The sequence below is a fragment of the Solanum verrucosum genome, unplaced genomic scaffold (assembly GCF_900185275.1).
Source record: "Solanum verrucosum unplaced genomic scaffold, falcon-dt-bn FXZP01000032.1, whole genome shotgun sequence".
Classification (NCBI taxonomy): domain Eukaryota; kingdom Viridiplantae; phylum Streptophyta; class Magnoliopsida; order Solanales; family Solanaceae; genus Solanum; species Solanum verrucosum.
The window spans coordinates 1,024,089-1,036,427 of record NW_026020569.1 but is presented as its reverse complement, the minus strand read 5'-3'; the positions used below and the strand labels follow the sequence as shown (position 1 = coordinate 1,036,427).

Here is a 12,339-nt window from a genome sequence, read left to right as displayed (position 1 = left end):
ATGCGACGTGGCCTCTATCCAAGTCACCAAATTAAATTGGCACAATTCATTAAAATCAAAACCAAAACCCAAACCCATATATAAAACCCAACCCAGCAATACTTTTGGGACAAAACTTCTGTAACGCCATAGTTGCATACAAAACAAAAGGGAATGGGTAAGTGTGTGGGTCAGAAAATGGTAGTTGGGTCGGGTTTTATATTAATGGGTTTCAGTTTTAGTTTTTATTTTAATTAATTGAGTCAATTTAATGAACCTTTTCTATAAGCTTATACGAACTCAAGTTTTAATGGACAACGAGTTTTTCAGCACTTAGTGAACAAATCTCCTAACGGGTGCTTGTGTTCAGGGAGGTCAAGGTTCAATTCTCGCTAATAATAACTATTTACCCATTTTTTATTTTCTATTATCTTCTTTCTCGTTCAATATAAATTCACATGTTTTTCTCTTTTTACTTTCTTTGTAAACTTAACTTTTAGTCTTAATATCTTTTACGTTTTATGAATTTCTCGTGAGATGACAAAATTAAAAAATCAAGTCCAATTACTTTTCTTGAGAAATTTTGGCTATCTGGTTAAAAAAACCTTCAAGCTAAAAAAAAAAATCTTCAAAAACTGAAAATTTATTTTTATTTTTATGGTAGTATTTTTTTTTTTTCTCAATACTATTTTAAATATTGCGTTTAAATAATTGTGCACTTATATTTTATATTAAAAGAAGTGAACATCCACAAGCCGAAAATCCTGATTCGGCCACTGAATTTGATGACAGTTCCATCATCATCAAAGAATAGGGGAACCCGCCAAACAGGGGCGTAGCTAGAGCTACCCAGGGTGTTCAATTGGACACCCTTCGTCGGAAAATTATATCGTATATCTATGTCAAATTCTACATTTAAAGAAAATATATATTTAAAGTTGAACATCCTTTAATGATTATTCTCGAGTCAAGCGAGATTGAACACCACTTCAATGATTATTTGTAAAGGCCTACCATTTAACATTTGTATGTCAGGTAATTTTTGCTTTTATATCTTTACCTTCGCTTAGTCTTTTCATTCTTTCTACTTATCATTAGAAGTTGGCTTTTATACTTTTACCGCCTCTTAGTCCTTTTATCCTTTCTATTTATCATTAGAAATTGGCAGGTGGCGTACCTCACCATTGAGCTATATTGAGAAGTTATCGAATAACATTCTTGATCACTAATTCCATGTACAGAAACATATATAAGCATCTTAATTATTTTGAACCTCAAGCTAGTAAGTTTGAAGTTGATTTTGAAACGATTAAACTTAAAAAAAACAAAAAATAAAAAGGCAATCATTAGCTGTGTCCTAAATATACTAACATTTGTAGGCGAGTTCCAGTTCCGCAATACGGAGAAATGAAAAGAAAGGGAATTTTCTGCTATTAATGGAAGGTCAAGTTAAACTTCCTCAGCGTGATTTGTTTAACCAATATGTGCTTTCAGTTTAGTTTTCTTGTACAGTTTCTAAGGCTACGTCGTAAGAACTTTGATGTTCATAAGTAAACACCGAATCAATCAAACTGCAAACATTAAGTTCCCGTGGTCATGAATTTTATGGTTGAAACTTGAAAATCTGAGTTGTTGAATTTGTGGTTTTTACAATTTAAACTTGCGTTTGAACATGCATTTCACTTGAAAAAAACATTTGAAGTTTTGTAAGTGGAAGGTCCAATAACCCAAAAACTGGTTGAAAATATATGAAGATAAATTTAAGGGCGTCTTACATAAATCCCACTAATTTAGATCCTAATTATTATAATTCCCAATAGTTTGTAATATTACTTTTTATACCATATTTTGACCTCAAGATACATGTATCATTAAGGGCAGAGATACAAGTATCCAACAGTTTTTAAAGCTAAGATAAATTTATCAATTTGAATTAAAGGGGTATAACTTATTTCCTTTATTAAAGGATTGATTGTTGACTAATTAACAACCCAAGAGATTTACAGGATCTTGAGTATTAACTCTAACAAGTTTTCCTAAAATAACGAAATCATTAACCCAAATAATTTTGTTATTGTACTCTTCATCATCTTCATCGGTTCCTTCCTTTGTATCCGCCTGAATCCTACGCCAACTTTTTAAAACACATATAAAGAGGAATACATCGGCAGGTTGAGGTGCAATTTAAAATAGTCTAATTATGATAACGGAATTGAATAGAATGAAATTAGTATAGAGAATCATGTAGTTTTCTCCTTTGATATTGATCTCGGTTGAACGACCAAAATCCTTATCATATGCATCAACCAGAAAGGTTCTCTATTGCCCTTTGTAATGCTATATGTATCTCGAGCATGTATCTCGTAGCCTAATTTTTAAAAGTTTATACAATCTAACTTCAGAGAAATATGAATTCTATCTCAGATACATGTATCAATATGTATCTCAGTTTTAAAAACTGTTAAATACATGTATCTCGCCACTAATGATACATGTATCTCGAGCATGTATCTCGTAGCCTAATTTGTAAAAGTTTATACAATAGAACTTTAGAGAAATTTACACTCTATTTCAAATACATAAATAAGATGTAAAACCAAGATACATTAGAATAATGAAAAAAAAGTAATTTACATCTTTGTATACTTATGATTATCAAGATTTAGTTTTGAATTAGGAACATGGAATTGAGAGGATTAAGAAAGAAAGGGAGATGGTGAAAGTGTTTGAAGATCGTGGGGGTGGGCTGGGGGTGAGAGATACGGAAGGTAATGGGATTTGGGGAGGGAGCAACAAATCGAAGTGAGAGAAAAACTTTTTGAATTGATAATTTACCATTAATTAATGAGTTTAAATTTTAAGATAATTATTTAATATCATATATAAGAGATTTGTGTATCTAATTAAATATTTTTAACTATATGGTATAAAAAATAAATGTGGTATTGTGCGTAATTTTTTTAAACTAGAGGTAAATTAAGTATATATGGTACTAAAGTAGAGTCCGGAGCCTAAAGGGCAAAAAAAATTGTCAAAAATTCCAAAAGGGCACATCACTTTTTATTCTAGCCAAAAGGACAAAATCGCTGCGCCAGCAGCGATTTTCCTCTGACAAAAAGACGAAATAGCAGCGATTTCGTCTAAATTTTTTTATTTTATTTTTTTTAATTAAAAATCGCTGCTTTTTCTTTAAAAAAACTAAAACGGCACATCAAAAAAAAAATTAACCAAAAGGGGACAATTTTTTTTGCCCTTTAGGCTCCGGACTCTACTAAAGTATGTCTAACTAGGTAGTTTTTCCTAAATTTAATGGTCAAACAGATATTTGAAGTGTTGTCAAAAAAAATAAAAACAAATATTTCAAGATAAATTTTCAAAATCTATAGTCAAATGCCTAGCTAAATACTTACTCACACATGGTGCATAATTACACGAAACAAAGAAATTTAATTATGATTCAAAATATAAAGAAATAAACCTATAAAGAAACCAAAAAGATTCAACATTTACCATATATAAATATACATAAAACATAATTTTAACTGTATATATACAATTCTATTTTGTTTCTGTTTTTGTTTCCTAAAGTAGACCAATTAGGTGTTGGATCGGGTTCCTCTTTGGGCCTGGTTTTCATGTAATATGGTCTGTTCAATAAAAAAGGCTTGCCCATCCTTTAATTAAAAAAAAAAAAAAAAAAAAGACTGTATATATACAATATAAGTTTTTAACTAAAAGAGGATCGATGAATCATTTGAGATATCCTAGCTCAACCCATGATTAAATGACAAATTTATCAATAAAAGATATTTTTTTATTAATTTGATGTAAATACTTAATCCACCAAGACATATTACACCAAAGGACACCCTTAACAATATGTTGTTTGGGTTGTCTCAATTTGACCATGCACGTTGAATGCTGCTGGGTCATTATTATCTACTAATATAAATAATAACTAGTTGTACGCTAATTGAGAGCTTGGAATATGCATGGAGTGAAATGTGAGCTCATAGAAATCATCATCAGAAAAAATAAATGCAAGTAATAGTTTACTAGGACTCTTGTATAACTTATAAACTTAATCCGAGAAGATTAGGATTTAAAAAACTAGTGATGATTCGTATTACCTGGTGCAAATTCCAAATTGGAATTGATTTGATAGGATTAGAGGCGTCTATTTTTTTTCCTTCCTAAATACGGCTTCTGGCCAGAAACCAAATAGGGACAAATAGTATAACCCAATACCCATTCTGACAAAATGATTGACGACCCCAATTTTCTTCTAACAATCCGTGAAGAGAGAGAAAGATCACGTGGGACAAATACATCATTTTCAGCTCCAAGTATATCATAAACAGAATAATATGTCACTGTCATCAAAATTATTGAAAATTACTTTGAAACGTCGAAAATCTATAGAAAACAGTTTTTCTACCTTCAAAATAGAAAGCATAAACGAGCGAAGATTGTTTAGTTGTAAAGCACATTTTAAAGTCATGTCAGCATGTAAGTGAGGAACAAATGTTAATCATATGAAGATGGAGGATAATAAAAGATTCATGACTGAAGAATGAGATTTCTTGAAATTCCATTGACAGTTAAAAAGCAGAGATAATTTCCTAACTGTAAAAATCAAAATAGGCATGACCAACCTAAAAGTGTGGATAAGCAAAAACTTGGTACATTATCATACACATGCATGACCTCCCTCTTGTTCCTATTTTTTTGCAAGTTCACAAGGGATCAATTTTTTTGTGGCTGCTATAGAGGTCTCGTGAATCAACTGGGACCCCAACTGTCTGTCCATGGTATTTTTCATTCCTTACCAACTAATAAACAAAACCCACAATGTTGAAAAGAGAAAAGATACAGACAAGCAAGTAAGCATTATACCTTTATAATTAATACTGTTTCTGCTTATCTGTCCCAAAAACTTTCTCGTTTTCTTGTCCCTGTCTGGCCGTAGTAAAGAAATGAGTGAAGTTACTGTTGCAGCTAGCAGTTCACTGGTCTCTGCATGAATGACATAAAGAGGGCTTGCGGCCACTCTCCTTATAAATTAATGTGCCAGAGTTCTGAATATCATGTCTCAGCTTCCCACAAAACTAGAAGAATTCCAGAATATACTTTAGACTTTCTAACCATAGAAAGCCAAGCAAATGACTGAAATTCTTTTCTATTTTACAAACTGAGAATTCATATGGTAGTTTCTGATCTAGAAAACTGAACTTAACAGGAGTCTAAAACATGATGAATATCAGAATATCTTGGGTTTGGATTGTAGTCCTCTTTCTTGGTTTCACATTCCATAACCTTTCGACTTCACAGGCAAAGAGTACTAGGCATAGGCATCACTCAACAGCAGTTGTTGAGGGAACTGTTTTCTGTGATACCTGCTTCCAGCAGCAATTCTCAGGGGCCAGTCACTTCATTTCAGGTTCATCATTCTTGTCAAAATCTTTAACTATATCATCTTTCTTGGGTTTCCGTTGAGCTTTCAGTTCATTAATGTGCATTTAAATCTGTGTGTTTAGGTGCTACTGTGGCAGTAGAATGTGCAGACTCAGTCAGAAGATCAAGTTTTTACAAGGAGGTGAAAACCAATGAGCATGGGAAATTCAGTGTAGACCTTCCTATTTCTGTAAGCAAACATGTCAAGAAAATCAAGGGATGTTCTGTGAAGCTGATTAAGAGCAGCGAGCCATATTGTGCTGTGGCGTCGACAGCAACTTCATCTTCTCTTCATCTCAAATCGAGAAAACAAGGGACTCACATCTTCTCTGCTGGTTTCTTCACTTTCAAACCTCTCAACCAGCCAGATCTCTGTAGCCAAAAGCCAAGCATCCAAAATTCAAAAAAGAAACTAACAGATCCTCAAAAGTCTGCTATTTCAAATCCCAATGATCCTACATTTTACCCACCAATTCAAGATCCACCAGCGCCGGGTACTTTACTTCCACCTCTTCCTAGGCTACCTCCTTTACCATTGCTCCCTCCTTTGCCAGATCTTCCAGGACTTCCAATATCACCAGTGCCTAAAGACTCTAGCAAATACTACTCTCAATCAGAAGCTGCAGCTAAGCCAAATTTTTTCAATCCAATAGGAGGACTTCCCTTGCCTCCGAATCCACTTCTTCCACCACCTTCAATCCTTCCTCCAAACCCATTTCTACCTCCACCTTCCATTATTCCTCCTATCATCCCCTCTCCTCCTCCTTCCATATTTCCTCCCTTATTCCCTTCTCCTCCACCTTCAATAATCCCTTCACCTCCACGTTCTCCACCTTCATTATTCCCTCCGTTTATCCCACCACTCATACCTGGTTTAACTCCATCTCCCCCACCACCGCCCCCTTCACTCTTCCCACCTCTCCCTCCACTCTTCCCACCGATCATACCTGGTTTTCCTGGTGTTCCTCCAGCTTCCACTTCTTCATCTCTGCAAAATAAAAAACCCTCTCCTTAGTCAAAAATACAGTTACACAAACACCTGCCATATAGCTTGGCAACTTCTTTTTCCTTATGCCTCTGTACTTCTCCAATAAACCTACTCCACTCTGTTTAACTACCTTCTTTGTTTCTTGATTTCTGTTTACCTTTGTAATTTTTATCCTCTGTTTCATCTTGTTTCGTTATGTTTTGTTAGACATATTAGATAGGAAATCAAGTGATTGTATGATATGTAAGCTACTTCAATAAAAGCTAAACTTATCGGTGACTGTGTATATAGAAGATAATGGCTATTGCTAGTACATATTTAACCTTTAGTGATAAAGAAAAATGGTAGACCTGGCTGGTATTACATATGTCAGGAACCAAATACCTGAATATAGTTTCTGAACTTCTGCTCAACAGAAGAGCTGAATTGAACTAATTCTTGGATGAACAAGTACTGGAAACTTTATACTTGCAATAAATGTAGCTTGGTGGACAAATCTGAGAGTTGTTACTAGTATGCTAATACTAATAGTACTGAAACTAATTTTATTTTATAAATCTTATACCCTAACCCTAAACAAAACAATTATCCAGAAAGAACCTATCCATTTTTTGAATGGTAATTTCCTACAAGGAAAAGCAGCACATGTTCCAGTTAACATCAATAACAACAATATTGATCAAAAATAGCTTCTTTTTTACCTTGGGAACTATTAGATCGCCTTTTCATTATTTACATAGTTATTGGAAGTTTGAGAAACTAAAGAAGTCCTATTACTGGCTCTCCATTAAAGCAAAAGATGAACTATCAGTATGTTGTAAGAGAATGTTTGACAAGGTGATGACTAATAAGTATGATGGTCAAGCTCCCTTAGTTAAGAAATTATTATCAGCTATGAAAATAAAATCCATCTTGACAGGAAAAAGCACAAGCATTTAGAGTGAAGAGTAATCCAAAACCCGAAATCATCACTTTTATTCATCTGTACTGATGAAGCAATATTAATAAACCAAAACCATGAAACTCATGACTTTATGGAAAATTATGCTCGTTTATCATCATAATTCACACATTCTTAAAATTATGCAAAACTGACTGATTGTATTTCACTATTTGAATTCATTGTAGCAGTTGAATTGCTTTTCACTTTAGGGTTAATTTAATCTAATGTGTTTGTGTTAATAAGGAAAAACTATCTCATTACCCATAATCCCATATTCCATTGATTTCCTGAACTTTACCAAGACATGGACGTGAACTAATATCTTACTCGGTCATGAATACCTTACTAACTACAGTGTGATCTGATGAATAAAACAATGTGAAGAACGAGGAATCGAAAAATTGTGTGCCAGGCTAAGCCACAAGTATATACAACAAATAATAAAGCAGTAAGATATATTGCTGAGAAGTAAGCATGTGTGTTAGGTTCCGAACAAATTTCTCCACTGATGTTAATGCAACATCATTATGTAAGCCTGGATGAAGTGAATCATTTGATTAAAACTTACACTAACCATCACCAACTTCTTCCCCTCATTTTTCTTCCCTTCCCATCTTTCTTCCCAACAAATAATCAAGAAAAGAATTATTACTCTTTGGCCAACAACAACATTAGAATATCTTCTATAACTTATAGTTAAAAAGCAATGTCATCATATACCCGTAGCTAGAGTTTTCCAGAAACTAGACTTCCCACAATTCCACAGATATTTGAGAAAAATGTAATAATCACAAACCTTTTTTATCCATCAAAACATCAATTTCTCTATTTGTAGCAATCAGAAGAAAAAAAATCCACCATGAAATAGAACTCTAGCTTGCTAAGACAAATGGCCCCTCACAGAGACTTGAAGTGTAAATCATAATTAACACCTTTATTCAATTCTTTGAGATGCAATGAATTCAATATCAACAAGAAACCAAACTTCAGTTAAGATTCAATTATTTCTGAAGTAGAAATACAATTTACACTATTGAGGTGGAGCACATAAGTGATTTAGAGTAGAAATATCAATTGGGAAGATAAGAGCCAGAGCTTCCAATCCAAACCGGCAGGAAAGCTATTCGGGTCTCACCGGAAAATCTAACATCCCTAGAGAATTTTCTTCTGAGCCTTAGCAGATATGATTGTATGTTCTCGTGCCATGATGTATAGCAAAAAGAAATAGGAATAAACAGAGGGGAAATTTATTAGAAATTAGCTCACTTAAAGCATTAAAAATAAGCCTAACGAGCAATAAATTGGGACATCAAACTGAAATTAAGCAACCACTACATATATAAACACAGAGCAAATAAAAATTCCAGAAGAAACACCGGTTACTGACCCAAAAGATGCTCAGTGCTTTCAGATTCATGTGAACCCTACATGCCTCAAACCAGAATTGCCGTGGTAGCCGGAAAAAATCAAAGACACGAGTTAGGTTTAACCCTGGCGGTGGAGGCGGCGGCCGTCAACGGTGGCGCTGAATGGAACAGTGGACGATGATGGAAGTGAAGAGATTTGGATGCTTGTGATTTATTTATTTTTTCATGAAGGCGAAATGGTGTGTAGAAGGCGGGCGGAGAAGAGAATTTGAAAAGATAAAAGAAATTGGAGGGAAGTTAAAAGGGAAAGGCCAAAAATGTCCTTAATCTATTAAAAATGGTTTAAAAATGCCCTCCTTTTATTTATTGGTTTAAAAATATCCTTAACATTTTCTTTAGGCTCAAAAATACCTTTTAGTTAACAGAAATCTGATGTGGAATTTAACAATTATTTTTAAATTTTTTAAGGAGTTTAAAATAAGTGGCCCACATAATTTTCTTTTTATAAATCTTACACTCAAAGCCACTTTTGATAAATCTATCCCAATTTTCGTATCTTTAATTTTATTTCTCCCGTTATTTGCTTATTCCTTTCACATAGAGATTTAAACTTTTGTTTGCTCATCATCTCTGTTGAATCACTTTTGAAAAAGGATTAAAGATAGATTGTTTTATAAAATTAGGATTAGTTCAAACTTCATACATTTGGGCTTATATCATCGTAGAAAAATATTTTAATTGCTTGTTTTCATCTTTTTTAATCCGTATGTTTGATTTTTTAAATAACAAGATTTTACAAACACACTGAGTTTTGGATTGGAAGTTTTCTTTCTTAAAGAAAGAAAGAAGAGGATGAAAAACAGAGAAAAAAAATTAAATTGACAGTGAAACGGGTTTGGGCTGGGTGGGGGGTTTATTTTATTTGATAAAAAAAATTAGATGGACCAATGAAATTTGGCCACTTGTTCAGTTAAATTTCACATCAGATTTCTATTAATTAAAAGGCATTTTTGAGCCCAAAAAAACGTTAAGGAAATTTTTAAACCAATAGGTGAAAGGAAGACATTTTTGAACCATTTCTAATAGGTTAGGGACATTTTTGAGCCTTTTTCGAAGTTAAAATAAATGAAATTGGCTTTCATTTTACCGGACAATTCCTTTCACTGAAAGTGTGTACTTAATTGTGACTTTAATTTGCGAGTAATACTTGAATTTAAAAAATTAATTAATTATATTTACACGTGTTGTAAAAAAAATCACTTTATTTTAAATTATTAAAGTTTGATTTGTGTTTGGTTATATATTTTTGCTTAACATATTTGATTGTGTGAATTTATTTTTCCTTAAAACACATGAGATATAATATATACCTATTTTTAAAAATTTGATTAATTTATATGAAACATACAATCAAATTTACTCTAAAAAGTTAAACTCACTTTGTTCGAATTTACTTGTCATATTTTGACTTTGCACATTTATTAAGAAAATAATAATCGATATAATGAGTTTATCATTTTATCCTTACTAATTGAGAGGTCCCGAACATATTTACTCATTATTCCTTTGGTCCCATATTAGATGGGCATTTTTCTATTTTACACAGTAATTAAGAAATCATTAATAGATTAATCAACTTTACTATTTTGCGCTTTGTTCGTATTAATCCTCTTGGACAAACAAAAATCTTGGGTCTTCAAGTATTGTTTAAACTTCCAAATGTCATATTAATTGTAAGAGTAGAATGGGGAAATTTAATTAATTATATCGTGATTTAGTAAGTGATCAAGTAATGTGGGATAAATTCTTTAATAAGATGTCCATCTAATATGGAACAGAGGGAGTACATTTTTCAAAGATATTAACTCAATGTTTATTAATTGATAGTATAATAAAAAAGATTGTCCTTTCTTGATTTGTTAAAAATGATAAGTAAAAGTAAAACTGAAATCTTTTAATGACTATAATACTCACGATAATATAATGTATGTCATAATTAAAATAGAAATTAAGCTAAGTATGTTGAGCTAACACATGAAAAGTGATCGTTTGGTAGAGTGTATAAAAATAAACTCAATAGAGTGTATTAGTAATGCATGTATTAGTTATGCATAGATTATTTCTTATGCATTGTTTAGTTTGGTGTATTCAAAATAATATGCATTGTATAAAAATACTTATTTACAAAAGTATCCTTCACAATTATGGTGAAAAAGATATAAAAGTACTTTTGAGGGGTAATTAGGTCTTTAACCATATTAATGCATGTATTAAATCTTTGGCATTATTAATATCTAGAAATCCATAGTATTTGTAATACACTCATCAATACACAATAGAGTGTATAATTAATGCAAGCATTAGTTATACATAACATGAAAAAATGCACCAAACAAGAGACTATTAATACATATAATTAATCATGCATTATTTTTAATAATACACTCTACCAAACGATCCCTTTGTTTGCTCTTAATTATGTTCTTCAGTCCATGGCCATTACTAATTGACGATTATACAGTAATTGATTTCACGGTAAATTTCCCATTTCCTAGGAAAGAAACACCTAACATAGGTTAGACGATTATTTCTCATTTAATCATGATTTTTTGATGTTGAAACTTTAAAAATTGAGTTTTCAAAATTGTGTTTGGAGTTACATTATACTTGGAAATTATAGTTTTATGAGTGAAAGTCTATACCTGATATGAGTCAGTTTATGAAAATTTGAAAATATCTAAGTTAGCATTTGACTATAAATTTCCAAATATATTTGACAAGTCATTTTTTAGTGAAGTTTTACCATGCGATCATAATTTTTTGCAAGAAATATTTGACTTAATTTTTTTTGAATTTATACCCATAAATTCTAAAAATTAGAGAAAATACTCACAAGTTTGTATTATCATTTTATAATGAAAGTATTTTGTGAAAAACTGTCAAATATATTTGTCAAGTAATGACAAATTATATGGTCAAATATTAGTTTCTCATTTTTTTTCCAAATATATTTGTGGTCAAATATCAGGATTTGATCAAATTTTAAAATCAAACAAATATTTAAAGATAAAATTTTAAAATCTAATGATCAAACTTCAATTGAAATTTAAAATTTAGATCGTTCTATTTTTTTAAAAACTCAAAACACGGTAAGAGTTGTCTAGATTAAATGGATCAAGAACCATTATGTCCACAAATGATTGTGTCTCCATATATTGAGGATTAAGAATTTGTAAATTACAATGAAAGAGTTATAGCATAAAGATTAATAACAGACATGGTAGAAGTTTCTCTTTAATAAAAGCATCTTTAATTTTGTCAAACTTTTTTCTTTTATACTTTTTGATTCTCTTTTGAGATAACTTCGAACAAGTGGTTTTCATAAAAAGAAAATAAAATCTTATTAATTTTGAATTATTTGACAATATACCGCACCTTGGCAGCACACTCTCCAAAAAATGACAAAAAATTTCCAAAGAATGACTTGGAGACTACTCTAGAGTCACATTTTTCTATTACTCGTATCTTTCATTTCTTGCTTTAAACCGACTTTACAAGTAATTTTCCCTACTTCATTAGTACTAATTTTACACGTACAATACTTTCTT

The 12,339-nt window shown here is 31.7% G+C and overlaps 1 protein-coding gene across 1 annotated transcript; it reads left to right on the top strand.

Annotated features, from left to right (window-relative positions):
- The first annotated feature begins 4,797 nt into the window (after window positions 1–4,797).
- Window positions 4,798–6,700, top strand: LOC125810909 (vegetative cell wall protein gp1). The gene is made up of 2 exons (XM_049490408.1): window positions 4,798–5,419; window positions 5,517–6,700. Exons 1-2 carry the CDS (start codon window positions 5,230–5,232, stop codon window positions 6,446–6,448), a joined length of 1,122 nt encoding a protein of 373 aa, XP_049346365.1. The 5' UTR covers window positions 4,798–5,229; the 3' UTR covers window positions 6,449–6,700.
- The last annotated feature ends 5,639 nt before the right edge of the window (window positions 6,701–12,339 follow it).

Coding starts and splice junctions, on each gene's coding strand:
- LOC125810909 (XM_049490408.1), top strand. CDS start 5,230: ATGATGAATATCAGAATATCTTGGGTTTGGATTGTAGTCCTCTTTCTT. Junction 5,420..5,516: donor GGCCAGTCACTTCATTTCAG/GTTCATCATTCT, acceptor CTGTGTGTTTAG/GTGCTACTGTGGCAGTAGAA.